This window comes from Rissa tridactyla, chromosome Z, assembly GCF_028500815.1.
Source record: "Rissa tridactyla isolate bRisTri1 chromosome Z, bRisTri1.patW.cur.20221130, whole genome shotgun sequence".
In the NCBI taxonomy this organism is placed as follows: Eukaryota; Metazoa; Chordata; class Aves; order Charadriiformes; family Laridae; genus Rissa; species Rissa tridactyla.
In genome coordinates, this window is record NC_071497.1 from 30,341,901 (window position 1) to 30,368,189 (window position 26,289).

At 36.7% G+C, this 26,289-nt stretch overlaps 1 protein-coding gene across 2 annotated transcripts in view; it reads left to right on the top strand.

Moving 5' to 3' along the window:
- FBN2 (fibrillin 2) overlaps positions 1-26,289 on the top strand; it is a 174,824-nt gene that overhangs the window by 134,867 nt on the left and 13,668 nt on the right. Inside the window, exons 37-56 of one of the 2 annotated variants that reach the window (XM_054186701.1) lie at positions 1,575-1,736; positions 2,789-2,857; positions 3,503-3,628; positions 4,763-4,888; positions 5,456-5,608; positions 10,436-10,504; positions 11,012-11,137; positions 11,943-12,068; positions 12,483-12,608; positions 14,082-14,198; positions 16,115-16,243; positions 17,260-17,379; positions 20,715-20,840; positions 21,075-21,227; positions 21,812-21,877; positions 22,163-22,288; positions 22,395-22,514; positions 23,715-23,837; positions 24,289-24,420; positions 25,673-25,798. In XM_054186701.1, coding sequence (XP_054042676.1) covers positions 1,575-1,736; positions 2,789-2,857; positions 3,503-3,628; positions 4,763-4,888; positions 5,456-5,608; positions 10,436-10,504; positions 11,012-11,137; positions 11,943-12,068; positions 12,483-12,608; positions 14,082-14,198; positions 16,115-16,243; positions 17,260-17,379; positions 20,715-20,840; positions 21,075-21,227; positions 21,812-21,877; positions 22,163-22,288; positions 22,395-22,514; positions 23,715-23,837; positions 24,289-24,420; positions 25,673-25,798 — 2,421 coding nt within the window. The remainder of the gene's footprint in view (positions 1-1,574; positions 1,737-2,788; positions 2,858-3,502; positions 3,629-4,762; positions 4,889-5,455; positions 5,609-10,435; positions 10,505-11,011; positions 11,138-11,942; positions 12,069-12,482; positions 12,609-14,081; positions 14,199-16,114; positions 16,244-17,259; positions 17,380-20,714; positions 20,841-21,074; positions 21,228-21,811; positions 21,878-22,162; positions 22,289-22,394; positions 22,515-23,714; positions 23,838-24,288; positions 24,421-25,672; positions 25,799-26,289) is intronic. The other variant, XM_054186702.1, reaches the window with a different exon arrangement.

A 26,289-nucleotide genomic window follows, 5' to 3' on the forward strand; every position in this document is an offset into this window, starting at 1 on the left:
AAAGACACGTAAATGTAGTGCTTAGTGACATGGTTTAGTGATGTTTTTTGTCCATGTTACGTTGATGATTGTACTCTATGATCTGAAAGGTCCCTTCCAATCTAGACAATTCTATGATTCTATGATCAGTGATCTCAGGTAAATCTTGCCTCTAGGGAGATTAAGATATCCTGCTTGAAGTTTTTTTTTTCTTTCCTTCAGATGCTCAGAGGTAGAGAATACATATGCCTCTGCCATGCAATTCTTAACTGAGTATTTTAGCTTTACAAGTGTGCATTTCTGGCGAGATACTGAAATCTGTTGTAGAATATGTGGGGCACAGGAACACCCTTCTTTTTCACAATCTCTGCTACAGTATGCTCTTAAAACTGCAGAAATATTCACCCAAACTTGTCTAATTATGCTTAAATTTGAATAAATTTCAATCCTTTGGAAATCTTGAAGGTTTTATCTTGATTGATTTTAAGACCCTTTAAAAAAAATACTCAGTCTGAAAATTAATGCGAAGTTGTGGTTTTGTATTATACATATTTAACTAACTTGAGGATCTTGAGAATAAGTAATTCCAAACAATTCGAAAGTTGCCTTCAGGTTTTTTCCTAAATATGTTTCAAACTTCAAGATAATTTAAAAACCCGTGTCATATCAAGACATTTGTTAGACTCCGGAAATTTTGAAAGTATGAACTACCCCCATTTATCATCATGCATTCATTTTACTCTGTGTAAATTGCTAAGGCTATAGCATCTGGCCCTTGCTGCAAGCAGTAAATTAAAAACATGGTATTTCTTCGTAAAATATGCATTTGTGAAATCATTCAAAAATTCATTTATAAGTTTCTTAGTCATACCATTAACAGAAATAGTAAAAAATACAAAAAGATACTGCAGCCTTTATACCATGGATTTATAAAGAAATTTTGAGTGGGTTTCTGTGCTTCTTTAGAGGCAACCTTTGATAGGAAATTAATTCATAGAAATGATCTTTAGATTCTTAGATTCCTTGCTCATTCTACTGATGCCAGCAGTTGTCTAAACCATTAAGTTACAGTTTGAGTGAACTAATAAGCCATTTTTCCTCAAACCTACTGCACATTTAGATCATTTGTTTCAATATTAATGATTTTGGGGAAATCTGTACGACTTCATACTGTGATTCCCCAGAAAAATATGCAAATTCTTCTAATTCCAAAAGAAAAAGTCATACTCTAGTCACAATCAGAATATGAAGACGAAATACTAACAGCAAACTGCAGCAAGGTTTCTGATATTTTCTGGAGTGAAAGACTGGCATAGTGCATGTGCTACATTAGAGTATGGTGTGACTTTGGAAGGCATGAAACATTTTAAACTCGTCTCTGGGTACTTAGGAAGCTGAAGCTACCCATTTTCCCTGCTGTCTCTCTCAACATCAGTACTGTCAGTTTACATGAGTGTTTTGAGCTTGCTAATGACTTCAGAAGCACAATGTTATCTGAATTCCTGCTTCTAGATATGAAATGTTAGAATGAATGCCTGCTGTCCCTTTGTTCGAATCATTGTGTGCAGCTGTAACCGTGTGTGCTTTATATGTAGATAATCGTGTTGGCAATTGCTACCTGAAGTATGGACCACGAGGAGATGGGAGCCTCTCCTGCAACACTGAAATTGGGGTTGGAGTCAGTCGTTCCTCCTGCTGCTGCTCCTTGGGAAAGGCTTGGGGAAATCCCTGTGAGACGTGTCCCCCTGTAAACAGCAGTAAGGAAATTATCTCTTATTCTCCCCTTGCCCTCTTATTATAAAAGATGCTAACAAGGGATGGAAAAAGTATTTGAAATATTTTACGGTGTTACTATACATTTATTGTTTAAGAAACTGATTTTCTTCATGAGGCAGTGTTCTGGCACAGGAAGAAAATCTCCCTGCAACTGTCAGAGGGGTGATGCAGAGTTGCAGACCTAAGTATCAGAAGACCTGACCTTTAGTCTTCTAAGTCAGTGCCTACTCTCACAACAACACATCAGTGGTAACTTTAGAAGCCACTTCCCACTGGAGTAGGCCCATGTACTTTGAGTAGCTTGGGGCACTTTATTTTATTTTGCTTTTACTTTTCTCCTGTAATAAAAAAAAAATAAGGTTGTTGTAGATATGCTTATGTGTCTTAAGAGTGAAATGGGTTGCATGCATCTGCTAGGAATTTTTACTCAGCAACTCCATGTTGATGGGAAAATAAAGAAATTAATAGTGCTTACAACTCAAATTATGTCTTTAATTTGGAGCTGCAGTAGTTCTCAAAGGAGAGTTGATAACTGTTGGGTAACTATTTCTAAATCCCTCTTGAGTACTTTCAGAACTCTTACTTGATGATACTTACCAGTTTTGTAGAGCTTTGAAGTTTTTTGAATGAATAATGCAACAGAAATGTCAAGCATGTTGTTCTTAACAGTCTCATAATACATGAATTCCAATTTTAACATGTATCTTTATTGATGGTATACTAACATTTCATATTAAAGAACTAGTCAAAGCACAAACTATGTGCCTTTATAACAGCATAGTATGGAGAAAACAATATTATGCCTGCCTTAAGAGTATCCGAGGTTATGGTAGTGTTTTAAGCGGAACTCTTAATCTTACCTGGATTTTCTTCTAATCCAATAGCTTCATTTACTGTGAATAGGTCAAGAAGGGTAGAAAACCAATGAGTGTAGGGAAGAAGGATCATTAAAAACACAAATGAAATTTTATGTTTCTGTTGTTACCATTTTATTCTTCATATGACTAGCATGCTCTTTCTTTTTGCACTTTAGCGGAATATAATACCCTCTGTCCAGGGGGAGAAGGATTCAGACCAAATCCTATCACTATTATTTTAGAAGGTGAGTTCATCATAAATGACTGTGGTGGCTGGTAACAAAAAACAGTGTCATCTTCGGAGAGATGTATACAGGAACTGTATTTGGCAGAAATCCTTACATTTAGTGCAAAGCAAAACCCTCTGCTCATATGTGTTGGACAACAACACGATGAAAAGGCATACTGTAAAAGAATATTGAAGTCCAGCTATGTTTCAGTAGGAAAATAAGCTGATGCATACCTTTTTTGTGCTTCCTTCCTTGAGCTGGCCTTTGAAATTGGCCCATGAAGGCCAAGTCATTTATGAAAATTATAGCTTATCAGTGGAAGGTATAAATTTCAGGAAATATTCATTGGACAAAGAAACTCTGGTTCCAATGAGTGTGCAGGAATGGGAAATTAGATGCCAAATTCCTATAAACAGTAATGGAAGTTGAAGTCCGTGGCCTCATTGAGCTGAAATCTGCGCCTATTGATGAGCTATTTAAATGGAAGAGAGTGAGCATCTCATCCATGCTTTCATGAAGTGCAACTTAGAAGCAAAAAAAATAATAATCTATGTGACAGTTAAAAGCTACTAGTTGGTAAAAGTTCAGGGGAGTACTTAAAGGCTTTTGTTTCTTTTCATTCTGGAATTAAAATATGGTGGTTTTTTTCTCTGTTTTCAGACATTGATGAATGTCAGGAACTGCCAGGTCTCTGCCAAGGTGGAAATTGCATCAATACTTTTGGCAGCTTCCAGTGTGAATGTCCGAAAGGCTACTACCTCAGTGAAGAGACAAGAATCTGTGAAGGTTGAGTCCCTTGAAACCTCCTTCTCTGTCACAGCACAGTTATTATGAAAAATAGCCTTAAATCCATTAAGTGGATATGGTACCCACACCCTTACCTAAACTCTTCTCTAAAATCATTATCTTTGTCACCGGCGATATGATTAATATGAAACTTGAAATGCAACTCTTGAATATACTAATGTTTATTTTTACATGATAGATCTCAGCTATGTGTATTCAGTAAACTAAGGTGGCTGTTCATGATTTCTGGCTTCTCTCTTCAACACCTTGTATCTCCTGCTAGTTTCACTAGGCTCCCTGCATTTTAAGTGAGAAAAGGTTTCCTCTTCACAGTGTTTCAGAGTAGCAGTTTAATTTAGGCAATATGTGAAGTAAAGTTAGTATTGGTCTTCCTTTTGTGTTTGAGATTTGTCTTAAATGTTAGACCAAAAATTGTAAACAGACCCAAAAATGTAAAGAATTTTTCATGGTTTCTCCTAGTTTGGAGTGCTGTTAGTCAGCTTTCCCTTCTTCATTCACTTTGTGAGAAAAAAAAAAAAGAAAGTCTCCTTTCAAAACAGAGCTGGTGAATCCCGAGGCTTTGCTAAGCTTGGGTGAAGAAAACTGACCAAACTAGTTTGAAATTAAAATTATATGGGCAAAAAGGGCTTACAACCCAAATACCTTAAATAAGAAGGTCGAAGGTTAGACCAGCAAGACTATGTGATTATTCAGCTTGCCTATTTCTAAATAGAGGACTTAAAAGGTCATTTCTTAGCGGAGTAGTGAACACATGAACAGAACTGAAAAGTGACAGTAACGTTCCTGTGAGAAGAGGGTGCGAATGTCTTTTGTGGAGCTGACGGGGCACAAGGTATTCCAGTTGCAGTGGTAAATTCAACAACGTTGAATTTATTTATGGTGTTCTCTTGCACTTCACTGGCTGGACTTAATAGAGGTTAAGGAAATTACTTTTCACCAGCTGTTACAATAGCTACCTAACCCAAATCTGAGCTGTACTTTCCCAGCTAGACTTTAAATGAAACATTTTTGTTTTCTTAGCATGGTTTATTGTGGTCGTATTTCTCAGAAACATTTGCTAGGACATGGTCCTCTTTTCTGTTGTTAATTATAGTGTATTTTCTTGGTCTCTAGATATTGATGAGTGTGTTGCACATCCTGGTGTCTGTGGTCCTGGCACCTGCTATAATACCTTGGGGAACTACACCTGCATTTGCCCACCTGAATATATGCAAGTGAACGGAGGACATAACTGCATGGGTATGCAAAATGTCATCTTTACTAGAACTGTCTGACTATCAGGCTGTTTTGGGACCAAACTCCCTGCTTAAAATTTCCTTTTAGATGAGGCCATTTCTACAGCCTTATATTGCTTTTTTCTACCTTTAACTCCCAGACAGTTATGTCATGTAGTCAGGAAGAAGATCCCAGTGACAGATGTCCAGTGTTCAAGTGTTCTTATTCCTTAACAGAACTCAGAAATCTTTTTTATTTTCACTAATCATTTCCAAATGGTAGGGTTTACTATACAAATGGATCTGATGAGTTATCTCTAGTGTGTTTCTGATTTCTTGGGAGTTTTCCTTTTTCCCCTTTGTGTCTTTGAATGAAAACTGAAAATATGTTGAATTTCAGGTAAGTCTAAAACAAAGACTGTAGATTACTTCAAACCTTAACTTATTTTTAAATGCACCCACACATATGCTTGCGTTGGGTTGCATTCGGAAGCCAGAGTTAATGAACCACTGTCTAGGTTGGTGGGGGGTTGATACTTACTTAAGTTAGTTTGTTGGTTACTTCATCAAGTGATTTGTTTCTCACATCTAGACATGAGGAAAAGCTTTTGCTACAGAAGCTATAATGGAACCTCCTGTGAGAATGAACTGCCCTTCAATGTGACCAAAAGGATGTGTTGCTGCACATACAATGTTGGGAAAGCCTGGAACAAACCTTGTGAACCATGTCCAACTCCAGGAACGGGTAACGTCTACTCTGATCATCCCATTTTGTTACTTTCTTTTTCTCATCTGCTCCTTTGACCTGTTAGCTAAAGTTAACATTGCAGGCCCAAAAAAACTGTGTTGTACTCCCAAAGCAGAGTGACAAAACCCCTGCCATTCTGTCACTGGCTGGATTAAGTCTTGGTGTGCCAAACAAGTATAGGTATTTCTTCCATATTTTTAAATGGAGGAAGTATCACTCCATATTGAGTGGAAAGATACAGCTTGAATAGTTTGAAGGCACCAATCATTTCTCCTAGATGAAAAAAAAAAAAAAAAAAAACACCAGGAAGAACACGCATAATTTCCCTTCTCAGCTGCCCCTGAAGGCAAGGGCAAAGGAACAGACTACTGTCAAGTGTCACTGAGATGAACAAAGAGGCCTGGAAAGTACAGATTGACTTTCCCATCTGCAGCAGGAGTATGTCAACCCTGTAGATTAAAAGGATGTTTGTAACAGAGGTATCTGTAGGTAGATCTAATTATTTAGATCATTTTTTTGTGGTGATGGGGCTCTATAAAATGAGTATACTGTGGTTGTTTTATTCTTTATTTCTAACAAATACCAAGGCTTTCAGAGGTCTTGTATGGACATATAATTACTTTCAATAATTTAGATTTATGTCAAAAATGTTTGTGTAGGTAAGACCTACCAGGGTGACACAGTAGACATAAACAAGTTTTCTGAATGCATGGTTACAGAACTCCCATCTCTAAAGCTGTCACTTTGAGGTTTCTGGAAAAGCAGTCATCGGGCAAAAATACTGGGGTTGAAGATACTGGCTGACAAGAGATGCCTGCTGCCTGGTCTGCCTTCCAGGATAATTAGTTTAGGATAGTATGATTTAGTTACTGCATAGCTGGGGATACATTTATCCTGGTAGGATAAATGTATAATTTTTAATCTGTCAAAAGAAAAAAGATGGGGTTCCACTACTGAGTGTATTGCCTTTCTAGATTTTTCACTTGTGTCTCACATCTGAGTGTGATCCTCTCAGTTGTTTCTACATTTTCTGTATTGAAGGTGATGAATTTGCAAAAAGCTTAATAAGCAAGTCATTGTAAACATAAGTAAAAACTCCCTTGTATAAGGGGAGGTGAAAATAATTAGTTACGGTTCTTTTTCAGTTAGTCTTGATGGAGTTCCTTGCCTGGAACAAAACACCCTTGAAAAGTCAACTAAGAAAAATCATTGGTGGAAGAATCATCAACTTGGAAACCTGATGGTAGCACCTGGCCTTCATTAAAAGATTCTTACATTTGTAAAAAGAGAAAAGGTGTCTAGATAAAACAAAAAAACTCAGATGCCTGTTTAGTACATTTTGTTGTTTAATTGACTTTGCCCCAAGTTTACTTCCACTAAACCCATACCTCTGGTACTGCATCATTTATGATGTTAGTGTAAAGAATGTATTACTTTACTTTAATTCCAAGTGGTTTATCCTGGTAACATAAGGGAAACAGCAGATAATTTAGGAAACACTTTCCCCCACAACCAGGAAAGAGGAGCAAAATTGGACTGAAGAGAAAAAACAGCCTCTTCCTTTTCTTTGTTAAGTAGGAGGAGGGAGAATGAAGGAATGTTCCTTGCAGTCAGGAATGGGAGATGGAAATAAGCTTGAGAGAGGAAATACATGTTTGCTATCACAGAGAGCTCATAAAATTCTTTCCCATAGTAATTTATCTCAGTGCCATAAAATTGTCATCATGATGACAACATGATGAGAAAAAATACAGCAAAGTACTAGCAGGGAGTCATGCAATTAATATTCTTGGATGGAAGAAAGCATTTTCCTTTTAAATTGGTAAGACTGAATTTCTCAAAAACTTCGTAGCTTTTAAAGATTTAAGACAACTCCACTTAGTCTGCAAGCAGTTATGGGGTTAAAATATTTCCTGAAATATTTCAGTATTGCTTTGTTAGCTCTTCTAACTGCCTTTACTGTATTTGGAGATATGGTTGAACCTTTTTCACCATGAAAAGAGATTGTTTGAGGGATCAAACACAAATTCCAAGTGTAAATGCTTGAATAGCTGCACTTATGTGGTATAATCAGTTGTTCTGAGATCTGGGTGGGGGCTACACATCACAGACAGGGGTTATGATACACTGACCTTAACCAGTTTGCTAGACTGAGCCCAGTAGCTCATTAAGAGCATTATTCTGCTCTGATGAGAATCATATTGTTCCTCTAAATGAACTTCACATGCCAATGCATTTGCATTTTTTTCTTTGTGAACAGAGCTCTTTCTTCCTTTTCATATATTTATGCTTAACAATCAGTCTCTGTTTGATGAGTTTAGATAGTAAAGACTGTATTCTACAGATCGTAAGGATTACCATACAGACTTTAATCAGCTATAATCATTCTTGTTTGGTTGGTTTTTCACCCAAAGAAGTGTAAAAACCTACTTCACTACTAAGAGGTAACCAAGTGTTTACAGAAGTCTTTCATGGTTTGATCATTTCAGGAATGCTTGACCTCAGAGAGGGTTTTTTTTCTGTTATGTAATAGACCTTTTTGTCCTAAAAATTAATATAGTGATAAGTATATAGGGTTTCAAAATATTTTTTAAATCATTGATGCAAAGTCAATTTCTGGCGTGTTCGTGTATGGTTAATTTGGCACTGTGTGTAAATGCATTATCATACAGTCTTTACCTAATTATATGCTCTTTTTCTACACAGTACAAACTGAAAAAAATGTGGAAAAAACTATTAAATGGAATGCATGGAACACGTAGATAGCATAACACAGAATGATAGAAGGCCTCCAACCCTCAGAGCCTCTTCTTCATCCTCTCAGACCTGAAGTGTTAGGCGTTATCACAGGAGGAGGTTATCTTTGCCCATGGAGACAGGGTAGTGAGCAGAAGGCCCCCTTTTTATCTAGTACGTGTGTTTCACAGGTCTACTGACAGCAGTAAAGAGCATAAAGCTCCTTGCAGAAAAGAACTGTTTTCTAACCCTCAAATCTTATACATGTTAACATAAAAGAGCAGAAGATTGCTGAATGGTAAAACACTCTGGCAGGGAACTATATGGCCCAGTATCCTGTACTGCAAGAATAACCTCAGTAGGCATTACGCAGTCATTAAACAATAGGACAGAAGAGAGGCAAAAATGCTGAAGTTCAGGTATAGTGGATCCTGCTTGGCTTATACAGGAAATAAAGAATGTTTGAACGTGAGAAAAATATTTTGCCAAATCTCATTCTGAGCAGTGATCAACTACATTTGCTGAAGTTATAATAAATAAGAATGTTCAGTGTAAGGGAGACAAGAATTATGTCTCCCTTACATTATAAGTTACTGAAGTTTATAATATAAGCTTCTGAAAATTATAAGCTACTGAAGACAGCTGCCATTAAGATGTAGACAGCCAAGAAACTCAGACTACAGCAAGTAGAGAAAAAAATTATTACCACTCTAGATTTAGGATCATTACTCACAGGAAAACAGAAGGGTCTCCTTTCTCTTTTTTTGGTGCTAGAAGAGATGCCTAATAATTTGTCTGCATTTCAGGTTTAGAGGTGACTTCATATGCCTCCTCTTGTGGGATAGACAATAGGCTTCCTATAGGTCCTCAGCTGCATGAACAGTGGACCAAGCACTTAAGTCTTCAGATATTACACTTCCAGAACCTCTTGGAATTTTATGTCAGTGGGACATTTTTGTAAATTTTATCCATGTTCTTTAGAAGGTTATTTTACCTTGGTTTAATGCCCTGCATATATAAATATCTACTGCATGCTTTGGAATTTTTCCTTAACAATCGTTTGGAAACTTAATATTGAAAGATACTTACTATTTTTCTGGAGAATTTGAATGCTGATATGATCTAAAAAGATGCTGAGTAGCAGCTACATGTTTATCGTTTGCAAAAACACACTTAAAGTAAACCATTCATTCAAATTGGTTGGGTCTTCACATTGGAATTACTTTGCTCCCCTCAAACAAGTGGGCTTTCAGCACACAATTCTATTGGTAGCCAGTATTTTACAAGTTTGATATAGTTATAGCTGTAGGCCTGACATTTTTCATATTTTTCCCTAGATCAAAATTTATCAATGTACTGTAAATATGTAGTACATTTTTTTCTGGAAAGCACTGTTTTACCAGAAAAATCTCATGCCAGCATAGATGCTTTACAAGAAATATATGTTGCAAATCTACTCAATTTTATACACCTTGCCTGGAAAACCATGTGTTTATTGATTTTATATTTTATACTGTGCATTTCCCATCCTCAATATGCTCTGGACAAGAGGCTATAAAAAGAGCATACTAAAACGATGCTCTTTTTGGGAGCATCTTTTTCGAAAGCGGAGTGACCATTCTGCTCAACAGTTTAGTGGAACTAAGCTGCAGTAATCTCTGCAGAAAAGAACGGAGATAGTATCAAAGAAGGCTAGGTACTGGTAAGTTACATTTATTTCTCCTCTCTGAAACTGTTGCTGCAGATTCTCCCTACACGTTTCTAGAAAGCAGGACTAAACCTTAAAGGTAAGTTAAGGAGTTCTATTTAAAACAGAAACTGAAGTGCCACATTCTCAAACCAGACATTTACTCATGTGCAAAAGTCTCCAAAGATTTGAGAAGAGAGAGGTATGAATTAGTGTTTCAATTTACATTCATTTATTGTCAATCTGAATTTTCAATACAGTTTGTACAGGTGATGGCTCTTCTACAAGCCAAAAGTAGATTTGGCTTGTATCAGCTCTTGAAAAGCTGAGATGCCTACAAGTAATTCTTGGAAGATTTATAAATGTTCACTAAAAATGCATTGTTCTCTGTTTTACTCTAGCTGAATTCAAGAACATATGCGGGAATATTCCTGGCTTCACTTTTGACATCCATACTGGAAAAGCTGTTGGTAAGTTTCACGAAACTTACTTTAACCAAAAATTGGTTTGTGTAAGTTCATTGCAGCTGCACAATGGTACCAAAATGAACATTTCATGTAGTAAAACTCTGATTTCATTGTGAAGTTACAATGGTGACATAAATTATGAGACCGATTTTTGTGTAAAATACTTCTGATTTATATTTTTTTATTTCTACATTTTTTTACGATCTTTTGCTCACCCTCCATCTTAGTTCATGGATTTAAAAAGTGGGGTTTGGCTTAAAAAATGTTGTGGGATTTATCTGCACATTTGTAACAGTTCTGCATCTTGTCTAATATTTAGTATTACTCTGTTTTGGCTGTTTCCATAGTTTATTTTCTCTCATAATGGGTGTATGTTTAAATTTATATCTTGTATACGATTTCTGTAGATTAAAACTAACCAACTCAGTTTTAAGCACAGTGAAGACGAGAATCCAAGCAGTACATAAAGTCATGAAGTACTGTACCTTGACTAGCTCATCTCACTTTCAGACATTGATGAATGTAAGGAAATCCCAGGAATCTGTGCGAATGGTGTTTGCATCAATCAGATTGGCAGCTTCCGCTGTGAATGCCCCACTGGATTCAGCTACAATGACCTGCTCTTGGTCTGTGAAGGTGATTTGAAATGACATTATTTTCTACTTAGCCCCCATAAACATGCTTATCTTAAAGGGAAGGGGAACATTTATTTCACATATTTTTCAAAATCTAAGAGACAGACTGTGAGCTTTTTTGTAGGGCTCAAATCTATAAATCAGTTTGTGACGTGTTTGTCTTTAATACATATGCACATGCATGTATTAAAATTTGTAATAGTTTTGTGTCAAGCAATTAATTGACTCCAAAATAGGAAGTAAATGAAATTATTTTATTTTAGGGAGGAAATTTAATTCTTGTTCTTAAAACTTCTCAAAGAAAAGTCTCCTTGATTTTTTCCATCTTGTGTCTGTTCTTCTACAGGTTTATCGGTAGAGGTATTCATAGAAGCTAATAGTAAATTTTTATGTGTCCTAAGTCAATAGGATTTTTGTCATTGGTATTCAAGGGTCTTGTACTGACATGTCCCCCCTAAAAAGCTAACAAACTGTGCCACTTACTGTCTCAGTTCAAAGGCAAAGAGGAACATTTTTTAATAGAAGAATTTCTTTAGGCAGACGTTTAAAATTGCAGAGCCACCTCGATGTGTAGTAAGTTGGGTTTGTAGGATCCTCCTTCACCAAAAAGCATGTTATTGTTGAAACTGTATTGATTTTGCCTTTCATTTGCATTTACAGCACAGGAGGCTTAAGGTCAGAATATTCATGCTTTGTTGAGGACAAGAGATTTGTCTTGCACAAGACGGACAATACAGTCTAAGTTCTAGGCAGAAGTAACTATTTTGTGGTTTCTGATGCCTGAACCATGACTCTTGGTATTTCAGATATCGACGAATGCAGCAATGGTGACAATCTCTGTCAGAGAAATGCAGACTGTATCAACAGTCCTGGTAGTTACCGCTGTGAATGTGCTGCTGGTTTTAAACTTTCACCCAATGGTGCTTGTGTTGGTAAGAAATCAGTCGACTTTTCTTGTCTACTTGAATCTGTTTGTACCTAACCAATGGTATGTGCATGATTCTCTCAAACAGTAAAAGAATCATTTATTTTCTGTTACCTTGCGTATTCTGCTGGTTTATGTAACTTTATAGCCCTGTTTCTCTGTAGAAGGGAAGAAAAGACAGGGTACAATTTTTAAAGAACATTCTTGATGTATCAACCAAATCCTAACAGTAGTTTTGACCTCGAGGTGTATAGGCAAGAAGTTCCTATAAAATGAAGTTTTGTTATGATTCAGGTTTAGTTATGGATAATTTTGTGTCTGGTTTTAATAATAATAACAGATTGTAAAAACATGTTTGTGTAAAATGAATGAATAATAAAAGTCAATAATGTGTACCATCTGTTTTATATTTTTGTTACAGATCGCAATGAATGTCTGGAAATTCCTAATGTTTGCAGTCATGGTTTATGTGTGGACATGCAAGGAAGTTACCAGTGCATATGTCACAATGGTTTTAAGGCATCCCAAGACCAGACGATGTGCATGGGTATGTAAAGAAAATGCTTTTGTGTGTGGTTTGTTTGGGTTTGTTATTTTTAAAAAGGGGGGAGATGAGTCTAAATTTTTGAGGAGATTATAATGATGTTAAAAGACTGATTCATATGTTTTGGGATTTTTGTGAAGAAAGCATGTGAAGTTGTCCTTGGAGTGGATATATTAGTTTGAGGAAAAAAATCACAGTATTCTCAGAGATAGCTCCATTTTACTGAATAATATATTAACCCCATTTTTACAAAAATACATCATAGTGGCTTATTTAACAGAGAAGTTCATAGGAGGTATCACAGAGTGAAAGAGTGGAGATAAAAAGAAGACAGATTTTAGTGTTTTGTGATCATTTCTACAGGGATTTATAAACAAAAGGTGATGCATATGTAAATTAAGTTCACTTTGAGAAAAACAGCCAAAAAATGGTGGGTTTTTTTAAACAACGATCATCTAAAAATGATCATCTAAATGTCAGTTCTAAGCTATAGAGAAGATCAGGGTCTTCTATAATATAGATGTATTCCAATTTCGACTTTAAACAGACATTTAAAACCTATTCCCATTGTATTACATATTCATATACACCTTGAATCTTCTCATAATTGGACTAAATCACATTTGTCAAACCTGAGGAGCATACTTGGGAAAATTACTTTTGTTAACAATGCAAAATTTTGAGACCCTAGTTACTCAAAACAGTAACTTAAATAATTCTAAAACTTATTCTAAAATGTCATAGTATGAAATACAAATCTAGACAATGACAGGTTATGGAAATGATCCATATGAAAAAATATTTACCTTCCGTAAATAAATAAAATGTTTCAGAAAGTCTGCAAGACCTATGAGAACAAGATCTAAATGCCTTCCAGATCCCCATGAAACTCCAGAAATTACTGAAAGACACAGCAGGAAACATTTTATTGCCTTTTAAAAATGGGTGTTTCCAAGAATTTGTAAGCAGTCTTTATAATTCTGGATGTAGTATTGACTTAGAATATATGCATATGTAAATTGGCTTGTGAACAATGTCACAAAACTTCTTTATAGAGCATTTTCAACAGGTTTTCATGGGCTTAAGGGTAAAATATGCACATAAAATTTGAGATAGTTCCAGGGCTGTGATGCTCAATCCTTTGTACTAAATTCTGATCACTAGTCTACATAAAGAAATTAATAAATGTTAGTATGGAAAAAAAACCCAACCCAGAATGCTTTGAGGTACTGCACATGCACTTACTTTTATCTTTGCATGTAACAGTATCTTTTATTTTAAAATATATACAAAAAATGTGTTATGTAACATTTTCCTATGTGTACCCACAATCTGTAAAAATCATTAGGATAAATAGAAAATGTGACAGATGAAAGGAGAGGCTGAGGTTTAGAATCTTGTCACTGCGCACAAATAACACATTAACACATACCTGGGAAAATCAATTCCCACCGACAGTTTTGTTTCTCTTTGCAGATGTTGATGAATGTGAACGCCATCCATGTGGAAATGGAACTTGTAAAAACACGGTTGGATCGTATAACTGTCTGTGTTATCCAGGATTTGAATTAACTCATAATAATGATTGTATGGGTAGGTGATGTAATCCAAACCTTATTCTCATTGTTGTGGACTGGTATGCCAAGGAGGATGGTACATAGTTAAAACTCAAATAGAAGACAGGTCAGGGTGCTAAGAAAGTTGAGTGCAGTAACTGATGCTGTGACCAGCCATTGATGTTAATCATTACTATCATTTTTTAAACTAATTAAAAATATCTTTCACTGGCCAGTTTGAGATAATGTAAACTGTAAATCTCTGAACCACTGGGGCAACCTTACAGTTCACTGACATTTTAATGCAGCCCTCACCTCCATTAGATTTCCTGGGTAACTGCAGCACGCGTCCTTGACTACTGCCACAGTCCATAGGCACCACTCGCAATAAGCACATATTATATCACACCGCCAGCGCTGCCTCATGAATTTAAAATCATTTCTTTATTTCACCATATTACTTGCCACTTGCACACAGTGTGAATGAGGAAGCAGACCAGCAGTAAGAAAACCAGTACAACTAATCTACCAAATCTGCTTTCCTAAGATGAACTCTGCTTATACAGAGTTTGTACAAGCATTGCTATTTCCTGTTGCCTAAATCACAGGACACCAGAATATCTGAACAATTTAAATTCCTGGATACTTGTGATAAAGCAACTAAAATATTCCTGGGCTGAGGAACAGGCTTGTAAGTCTCTGGAGATCCTCTCCTTTGTGCAGAGCATAAGCCAAGAGAGAGGAAGGCTTTACTGCTACAGAAGGAAGACAGAACGAAGCCTACTGGTCCCTTTCTGGTTCAGGAGAGAATTAAAACATCATAAATGTTTTTTAATAAGTATTTTTAATCTTCTCCTTGCCCAGGAAAGAGAAAATCAAAAACTTGTCCAAGTAAGAAAAGTCTCCTGCCAAAGAATGGCGCTATTTGCCAAAGAGGTTCTTTCCCTTGGCAGTATAGCTGCCAGTCTACTGCCAGAAGCATCCAGTGCCTCTGCTCCCGTCTGTGCCTTCAAGGAGCCCAAGCTGACGCAGAGACTTGGCCTTTTGCTAGCACTCCTCTTAACAGCTTGAAGCACCTCAGGGCTTTCTTCCAAATTCTCCCAGTCATTCAAAGGCAATACAGCCCATCCCAATATAATACTTTGGAGGTATTTCTGCTTGTAGAACTGTTACACAGAAGAAATGCGCTATGGAATAAACTAGTAACACAGGCAGGGCTGTACTGGCTGAAGCAGAAGGTACATCTTCTTCAGAAGCACAAAGTAGACTAAAACCTCCCCGGTAAAACTGATGTTAGTCTTCATCATTCAAACTCAAAGTATTGTAAAGCAGCGAAGTGTAAGTTGTTCTTACACCATGATGTTTATCCAAGCCCCTTTTGGTATATTCTGAAACTCTCTCATCTATATTTTTCCTTATGCAGTGCTCCTTTAAGTCTGCATTATTAAAGAAAGTAACTCTACAAATTAATAAGCATTTTTAAACTTCATTTTCAGAACTGTTAAGAAGTAGAAAATCACCCTGTAGAAAGCAAATGTCATATTCCAAAATTTGAAAATGACAAGGCAGGTTTTAGGAGGAAACTCGAGCAAATACAAATGCAGATAAAATCCAGAACACTCCATGTAACTTTTTCTTTTCTGTGTCTGGAGTTAGTATCATACAGTCACTTGGCAGTAATTGAATGTCTCCAGATGCAGTAGCTGAGGTAATGCTGCAAGTTTGAAAATTATAATACCCTATAAAAAAAGAGTGTTGTTTAAACAGAACATACACCTTAATGCACTTCAGTGGGAGTTACTTTCCACTAGCTGTCAGCTGTTCCCTTGTTGTGCAAGATTTGCCTTTTCCACAGAAATATATATTGCAACTTGAGTGTGTTTATAACATACTGTATGTATTATGCTGGGACTCAACTCTCACTTCTGGGGTTTTATTTGGGTTTTTTTTCAGATATTGATGAGTGCAGTTCCTTCTTTGGTCAGGTGTGCAGAAACGGACGGTGTTTCAATGAAATTGGTTCCTTCAAATGTTTATGTAATGAAGGATATGAACTCACTCTGGATGGCAAGAATTGCATTGGTAGGTATGATGCCACATGGAGGTGTTAAAGTACTGATGAGATGAAATAATCAAACTATTAGCTCCCACCTAGAGGGAAGCATCACAGTGTGAGTATCTAAGTATTAAAAAAACCAAATGGATTAATGGATTGAGAGCAGGCTTGCTGAGAAGGACCTGGGGGTGCTGGTGGATGAGAAGCTGAATACGAGCCAGCAATGTGTGCTCACAGCCCAGAAAGCCAACTGCATCCTGGGCTACAACAAAAGAAGCGTGGCCAGCAGGTCAAAGGAGGTGATTCTGCCCCTCTGCTCCACTCTGGTGAGACCCCACCTGGAGTACTGTGTCCAGCTCTAGAGCACTCAGCACAAGAAGGACATGGACCTGTTGGAATGGGTCCAGAGGAGGGCCATGAAGATGATGAGGGGGCTGGAGCACCTCTCCTATGACAAAAGGCTGAGAGAGTTGGGATTCTTCAGCCTGGAGAACAGGCAGCTTCAGGGAGACATTATAAAGGCCTTACCGTGCTTAAAGGGGGCCTACAGGAGGATGGGGCAGGACTCTTTTATCAGGAAGATAGGACAAGGGGTTCAGTTTTAAACTGAAAGAGGGTAGATTTAGATTAGCTATCAGGAAGAAATTCTTTACTGTGGGGGTGGTGAGGCACTGGAACAGGTTGCCCAGAGAAGTTGTGGGTGCCCCATCCCTGGAAGTGTTCGAGGCCAGGCTGGATGGGGCTTTGAGCAGCCTGGTCTAGTGGGAGGTGTCCCTGCCCATGGCAGGGGGGTTGGAACTAGATGATCTTTAAGATTCCTTCCAACCCAAACCATTCTATGATTCTATGAAGAAAAGACAGTGACTTTAATGAAAACACAGTAGAAGTAACTAGGGTTTGGAATAGTTGTTGATCTTCAAACATTTAAATGCCTTATAAAATTAGAAAAGAAACCTGCAGTCTTTTTCATGAATAAGCCTGTTTTGTTACCATAAGAATTACATGATTCTAAACTTTTCTTGGTTCCATCTACTCTCCAAAGATACTAACGAGTGTGTGGCACTACCTGGTTCATGCTCTCCTGGTACCTGTCAAAATTTGGAAGGATCATTCAGATGCATCTGTCCACCAGGATATGAAGTAAAAAGTGAAAGTTGTATTGGTAAGGCAAGTTGTAATTGTTGCTTCTGAACAACTTAAAAATTAGAAAACGTATCTGGTTCTAGTTTGGTGGAAAGTAGTTGTACACCCTAATGTTTTAGAATGTTGCCCAACGTAAAATCATGGTGACAGGGAATAAGTAAGTAAGAGAAGTCTTCAGAAAGAGGTTTTAAAAATGGAAGACAAGATATTTTGTACTGTATTGTAGTATATTTTGTACATTAATTTCTTCATTAATGCAAACAAAAATATTTCCTTTTCAAAAAATGGTAGTTTATCTTTCATTCAGTTTTCTTCTTTTTTTTTATATCTCATTCATAAAACAAACAAACCTGTGTACTGGATTTATATAATGTTTACAGAAAGGTAACTATTGGCAGTCAATGCATGAACTAAGTTTCTGGTTTCAGAGGGCTATGAAGTTTAAAAATGTTAATAAAATTATGGAGCTCATGGGAACAATTGCTTAAATTAGTTTCTTCTAACAACTGTTTTCTGATTTCATGTTTTGTATAATGTCTCTCAAGTGCTGAGATTCACAGGAGGAATAGCGTACAGAAGACCCTTCATCAGTTTGCATGTTCTTGTTTGTTCATATGTCTCATTTAAAGCTTTGAATATCATTCAGGAGCTGAATGCCACACAATGAGTTAAGATTTGGTTTGGCAGAGAATGAGAAATAAATCAAAGTTACAACTCCCTTTTCCAGCAGAGCAAAGGACAGGACTACTGTGAATTTATTGGGCATTTAATGTAATTTTGTGGGGCACCTGGCAAGGAGGGTGCAAACGACTAATTTTGGGTAGGTAACCTAGAAGCCTTAGGTTTCTGCATGGTCACAGTACAGAGAAAGCACCTGCCTCTCCACTGTGACTATATTAAGAATTGTGGTTTTACTCTTAAATGACTGAAGTTTAGCTTGTGTGACACCGTAGACACACATTCATCCAAATAACTCCCAATAATAAATAAGGAGCTTGTCCTTGTATGGACTGAAGAAAAGACTGGGAAGGACACGAAGATTTGGCCAATAGCCACCTAATCTGTATGGGTGCAGGAAATGGATCACAGGAACCTTTTTGCATTTTTATCTTGAACAATAGGATGTATTTTCTAAGCCCCAGAGTTCTCTCATTCTTTTGTATCATGCCACCATATTCAGTTTACCTGCCAACTTCATGGTTTCTTTTGGCAGCTGCTGTTTCCATATTAGCAATTATGTGTGAGATTAATTCAAATCACCTACAGTTGTGAAATCATGAATTTAAAATGAAATCTTTTGGTTTTCTGGGAATATCACTGTTTATGGCCACTTTAGTATCCTGACAGAATCTCTTGATGTTTTTGACAGCATCAGTGACTGCCAAACAGATTTTTGCCCAAATTGAATAAAAGGGACTTAATTTCATTCTTTTTCTTCATTCTGCCATATGTCCAGGAAACTTGCAGCTAAAGTTCCTAGAAAATGCCTGGGTAATCACATGTGATTGTACGAATACTTTGATTAATATTATGACAGCTCTTGCAACATACGTTCCCCATTACTTTCTATTGATTTTATATGCAAACTGCTTTATAAGAATTCATTACTTCTGTCTGTAATGTGAAGGTTGGCAATGGCTAGATTATTTTATAAGCTCAGGATGATTATATGCAGGAGAAACCAAAACAGATGGGAGCCACAGAAAAATTCTTAGTTTCCACCTACTCATTTAATTTATTTCCTTTGATTTTATGGGAATGAAGGGGAGAGGACTCATTTACTTCCTGGCTGGTCACCTGTTCATCATGGGCACAAAAAGAGTCTCTTCAACTCATCCCAAGTCATTCATTACAGTAATCAGTACCTTCAAAAGACCAATTTTCCCATCCCATTAATGCAGCTGAATTGCTGAGCTTTGTATATTAGCAACTGCCACACTAACTGAGAAATTAATTACCTGTTTTTCCACTGAAATAAGCTGATTTAAAAGGCTTCACATTCACGAGAGCCTGTCCATGGGAAGCTACTGTAAGAGTTTGATCATTATGCCAGATTATGTTACAGTGGTTTGCTCATGTGCTATACCTAATAGTAAATTCTGAAGATGGGACTCAAGGTAATATTTTCCAGAAGTAACATCACCTGACTTCTTCCATCGCTCCACAGATATTTTCATAGTGATAAAGTCTGTATTTCCATTGTTTCTTTATCTGCTAAATACTAATAGGTCAGTTTTCTAAGATTCAGTATAGTAGAGAGTCCAACAAATACCAGGAATAATGGTGCTACAAATTTGTGACTCAACATCCATGAAGCTTATTTTCATGGAGAATACCTATTCCTGCCTCCGCTTTGATTAAGATCAATATGGATATTATTGCGGAACACTTATACAGCCATAGGCCTCTGTGATGGTTCTTTTAATATCCCTACTGAAGGACTCAGAAGGGGTACTGCAGGTATATCTTTGAAGATTATTAAAATACATTTCACAATTTATTAAATCATAGTTACCTTTAAAAATTACTTTAGCAAGGAAGCTTATGTGTTCTGTCAGTATTTGCAGAATAGAATAAATTAAAATATACTTTAAAATAACAGATATGAAAAATGGAAGTTCTAGTAATGTATTACGTTTCATACTCTGTTGTCTATATAGATACAGGATATGCAGCCCGATGCTGTTTGAGCTGCATGATTTTACAGGCACTTGGTGTTTGTATTAAGTACTCTTTTATTTTGGTTTAATTTTCTAATAATTACAAAAATATATCTATTTTTTAAAAAATTAAATCTCACATCTAAATAGTCATAGCAATATATTCTCTATTATGCAATTGAATGGAAAAAATATAACTAACATATCAAGAGTGGAAGATGGGTAAATATAAATCTGAATATATAAATATAATCAGGCCTGCCTCTACTAAATAACTAGCTATAGTTTCAGTTGAAGAATCAATCAGCATGAAAAAAGCCCACCTTTAATTACAAAGATCCCCCAACATACAGATGTGTAAAAACTCATCTTTGGATGTTTTATGTTTACAGAAAAACATTTTTCTTATCAGAAATATATCTACTTCCCTGTTTAAGTCTGAAAGCATTTATTTAATGTTTATATTATAAATTTGGCAAAGCACAGAGAATGGTTATTTGGAGAGGAAAGTCCATGCCACTGAAATGCTCTAATTTGAAAGAGTTAATGGAACGTTTGGGCCGCTTTATCTCTTGGGTGCTTTATTGGAGGAGCATGTCCTGCTGAAGTTAAATGAATAAATAAACAATCTTTCTTGACCAAGGAATTCACAGCTAATGGGTTTACAGTGAACCCCTTCTCCTTTAATTTGCAGATATTAATGAGTGTAACGAGGATCCCAACATCTGTCTCTTTGGCTCTTGTACGAACACTCCGGGAGGTTTCCAGTGCATCTGTCCTACAGGTTTTGTGCTGTCTGATAATGGACGGAGATGTTTTGGTAAGTTAAAGACTAAAAAATGTAATAACTTATTCTAATAGATAATAGATACTCTGTACAACGAGTAAAAAGGGACCTCTGCAAGTCCCTTCCAAAGTATGCCCCTATGAGGGTTGGAATGTGCTTTCAAAATAGCAGGAAAAATACAGGTCTAACATTCCTTTCAGGGATAGACAGTCGCCATCTAACCAGGTAGGAGGTGCTATCTCCACTTAACTGTATTGTCTTTTTTAGATACTCGCCAGAGCTTCTGTTTCACTAACTTTGAGAACGGGAAATGCTCAGTGCCAAAGGCTTTCAACACCACAAAGGCGAAGTGTTGCTGCAGTAAAATGCCAGGAGAAGGATGGGGTGATCCTTGTGAGCTTTGTCCAAAGGAAGAAGAAGGTACACATTAAGATTTAATAAAGCCTTTTTAGGTGGGAGAAAAGGAAGAGCACATTTGTGTTGTACCTTTTTGATCATTAGAAGGAGAGACCTTTTTGGCATTCTCTCTTAGCCTTTTCTAGAACTATTTTGGGTCAACAAAAGGAACAAAATTGGACAGAAGAAACCACAGAAAAAGAGAAATCTTGAGTTGCTGGTTTTGCTCTGTAGAGAAATGAACTAATACTATTCACTACTAGAATCTGTAGAGCTAGCCTCCTTTGGGCAAAAGAGAGGAGCAAAATGAGACAGTGCCAAGATGTAATCAACAGTTTTCCATTCTTGGTTTTCTCCAAGTACAGAAAGGGAAAGGCACCAAGCACAGACACATGGAAGCTTAGTGAGTTCTAGCACTGCTTCCCTGACCTAGAGACAGTGTTACTTTTGCATCTGGCAAGACAGCATAAAGACTGTGATTTGAACAGTTGACAGTTTTGCAAAATGTGATACAGAAGACTTTTGGGTGATAAAACCAAAAGGTAAAACCTTCTGACATGGTGCTCTCTCTCACTCACCCTTTTTTTTAAAAAAACATACCTCTGCAGTTGCTTTTCAGGATTTGTGTCCATATGGCCATGGAACTATTCCTGGAATTGATGATACACGTGAAGGTAGGTATTCTTTTTCCTGATAATTAAGAAAAAAGTTATTTATACTTAAAACTAGACTTGGAAATTATAGTATGTGATGGCTTACTCCCCACAGCCCCAGGTGACAAGAGGCCGATCTTTAATAAATGTGGACCATTATGAAATGATGGTTAAAAGATTACCCTTGAAATTGCATGGCTAGAGACAAACAGAGTAGGGCACTTTCAGTTTTTGTAAAATGCTTTTTTAAGACTCGATACAGAAATGCGTCATCTAAGTGGTTGCTCATATCTTCCTGCTTTTTAGATGTCAATGAATGCCTTGAAAGCCCAGGGATTTGCTCAAATGGCCACTGCATCAATACTGATGGATCGTTCCGCTGCGAGTGCCCCATGGGATACAACTTAGATTACACTGGAGTACATTGCATCGGTGTGTCCATAGTTCATAAATTATAAGAATTGTAGTACCTAAATTTAAAACATAATTCAAAATGTGTCCCAGTTCTCTTCAGTCTGCATTTATTCATTATATACAGATACTGATGAATGTTCGATTGGCAACCCGTGTGGGAACGGTACATGCACTAACGTGATCGGCAGTTTTGAGTGCAACTGTCATGAAGGATTTGAGCCCGGCCCAATGATGAATTGTGAAGGTAACTTGTCCTCTTTATTTTTTTTTTCCCTTTAGTTTTTGTCCAGTCCTCAGTATCCAAATTACTTTATTAACCAGGCTAAAATAACTAGGAGGGGAAAAAAGGTTCTCTGCTTGAAATACGTCATTGAAAAAGAAATCCTGAATTGATTGAAGCAGTATTTTTAGTTTATCACAGGATTTTCCAAACTGCATGTTGTGGTATGTTACGTTATTCAGCTGTTTGGAGGGGGGAGAAAGTAACTGTTGAGCCTCCAAAATATCCTTATAAATAGTATTGCTAACTGTGGCAAAAATGCCTGAATTTGCAGAGCATTTTTCTTAACTGAAGCAGAGCAGTTATGAACTGACCCACTCATCACAGTTAAAGTAACAATTGACTCACACTGACTTAGTAAAAAACTGAAGTCAGACCAATCGTCCATCTAGTCCTTTATGCCTTACAGTTGAAATGCTAATTCAGCATACAAGCATGACTAACAAATTTCTGCAGTTCACTCCTCTAATACAAGAGCTGAGGATACAGGGAAAATATAATGTAAACTGGGGGATGCATCCCTGCAGAGTGGGATTAGTATCCACTTATGATCTGTTGTCCAAGAATCTGTCCAGTACAGTCTTGAATCTGCTGATACTATCTGCTTCCACAGCCTCTTCTGACAGCAATACCCAGAATGTCACTACTCTTTCTACTTAGAGAAGTATTTTCTTTCATCTGTTTTAAACTAGTCCCCTATTAGTTTCATTAAGAACCTCTTATTTTTCACAGTGTGGGATTTGCGTACAATCATTCTGCTCTCATCAGATGTTGATCAGGATGCTTCTTACAAATTTTATATTTTATGAATCATATGTTTGCTTTTTGAAGCAAGAATTCTTTTTTTTTAGAGTTGGGAAAAAAAAGCTCTCATCACACAAAAATACATTAAAAAATGATCATATAATAAAAATCTGAAACAGGCCCATTCAAAATTGTCATTCTAAGCTCAAGTAGTTCCATATTTATTATGCCATTATTTCTAAGTAGAGATTGTTCAGTCTTCTCTGGCTACTCAAAACCAAATGTCCACAAGTTTCTGGTTTGAATTATTACATTTCTGATACTTTTTAGCTGACAAGAGAAGCACAGATAGAAGAAAACCTTCTTGGTGATTGTTTTAAAACTTAGTGGAGAATGATTTTTTCGTTCCTTTCTGTTCAGATATAAATGAGTGTGCTCAGAATCCCTTGCTGTGTGCTTTTCGTTGTATCAACACTTACGGTTTCTATGAATGCACGTGTCCAGTCGGCTATGAACTAAGAGAAGACCAAAAGATGTGCAAAGGTAATGACTGATATATAAACTCCTTCCCAACTTCTGTCCTTTTTTTCGCCTCCCCCTTTTTTTGCCTGTACTGTCCAGAGCATAATGCGAATATTTCTGTGCATCTTCCATTCATCATGTCAGTGGAATCCAGCAAACAGCCCAGCAGATGATGATTTACTCTTTCAGAACTCATGCACGACCACTATTTAGTGTTTTTGTGATCAAGCGTACCCCTTGATGGGGATTGTAAAGCCAAGAAGGTCACAATGGGGAAGTTCATCTTTAACATGACAAGATGATACAGCTCACAAAGATTAAGACAACTGCAATTAAGCATAGTTCGTAGATTTTTCTTCAGTGCTTGTTAGTTAGGGAAGTCTGTGTCCTTTTTCTTGAGAAAGTGCTAGTTGTCTTCAATAACTGAAGCTACTGGAAGGAAGTTCAAACATAAAATTTCTTTTTTTTCCAGATCTAGATGAGTGTGCTGAAGGTCTTCATGACTGTGAATCAAGAGGTATGATGTGCAAAAATTTGATTGGTACCTTCATGTGCATTTGTCCTCCTGGAATGACACGGAGACCTGATGGAGAAGGCTGCACAGGTAAAGCTTAGAAAGGGAAGACAGCTACTGAAATACAAACAAGTAAACAAATGAAAAATTCTCTGTAAATGTATAAAGTAAACTAGAAAATAGCAATTCATAAAGGACACTTAGGATAGCTAATGATGACCAACATCTTAAACTTCCTTTTTTGTTTCAAGGTTTAAGCCTTATCTGAAAGTAGTTCTAAGTGACTAATAAGTATTTCAGAAGAAGTCGTCTGGTTTTGTTGCTTTTGTTGTAGAACAAAATCAGAAAGTTTTTCAGACACTTGTTAGATTTAAAAAATTAAGTTGCCAAACCAAAGAGACCTCATTTGATGAGTAGGAAGCAAAATTATCATGAAGAGCCACAGGGTCATTTTCCACCCTGTAAATAAGCAAACAGCTTCCCTCCATCATTTTCTCAATGACTTGAGGGGGAAACAGTAGCTACATTTTGGCAAATAATACATTCTTCTGGTACATAAAAAAACACAAGACCAAAGTTCGCTGTGGACAGATGTAGCTGAGAATGTCATTGTCTCAGAGGAAAAAAATAAATTAAACATCCATCTCAGTTAATGCTTTAAATGAATATATTTTAAAACAGTGTTCCTTCAGCAAGAGAATGTCTACTCTCCTTTACAGATCTTTATGTTTTTTTTCAGGGGAAATAATCTGTATTAACAAGAACTTTGCCGGTTTTTTTTGCCATGTAATGCTGCCTTTAAATCACCTGAGCTTTTTTCTGAGGTTGTATTTTAAGCATCTGTAAGGTGTGTGATTGCTTACAGTATCTGTGCTGTTAGCTATGGAAGAAAACACACTGAGATTGTCAACTTTTCCAGGAAAATGATGGGCTGAGTGAAATGTGACCGATTGCAGAAGAGATCAAATGTATTCAGAGACTCTTAATGATTAGAAAGTGAAAATTTGTTACGCAAATCATGCACATATTCCAATTTTATTTAAATGTTACTTGCCAGGTAAAAATTATGACTAGAAATTGCTCTGCTGCAAGTGTGTTCTGCTTCTTGTTATAAGTTGCAAAGAACATATATGGATTAAACCTTTCATCCTAGGCTGCAGTGCATAATGAATGGAATAGGATAGTGTTATTAGGAAAGACCTTTCCAGGCTTAATCAGTTGTTTATTTTCCACTTGTTGCAAACATTTTGCAAATATTATGCAGAATAATTAATGCATTCTATGAGTCTGATATATTTTCTTGTAACCATTTATTTAATTTTTCTATTATATTTTTGTAAAGATGAAAATGAATGCCGCACCAAGCCAGGTATCTGTGAAAATGGTCGTTGCATGAACGTTATTGGGAGCTACCGATGTGAATGTAACGAAGGATTCCTGTCAAGTCCATCAGGCATTGAGTGTCTTGGTAAATGTCTCTTCTGTATACATTTCACCTTACATTGAAGTGTAAAGGATGCAGAGCGTAAATTAGGCTTCTGAGTACCTAGCAGCTCTCATATCTACAGAAATTAAATAATGATCCTTATTAATTAAACATTGACATGATATTAAATAATGATAGGAATGAGGAGTGTCTTGAGAATGTCAGCTGAGTCTGGCAATCAGGGGCCTCACACAGAAGTGTCTAAATTTCAAAGGACGTAAATATGGTGCTGTGCAACACTATACAGACAAAATACAGGTATTTTTAAAGAAGCAGCAGAATTGAGTTTCCTTAAATAGACCAAAAACTGGGAAGCAGAGAAAAATTCAGTGTTTGCATATTCAAAACATGATCTTAAGCACCACACCACTGCAGCTAGGCATCTGAATTTTCTCTACTTTTAATTCAGAGAGTGCTTATGAATACAAAATACTAGAATTTCACAAAAAAATGGCAAGATACATTGAAAAGTT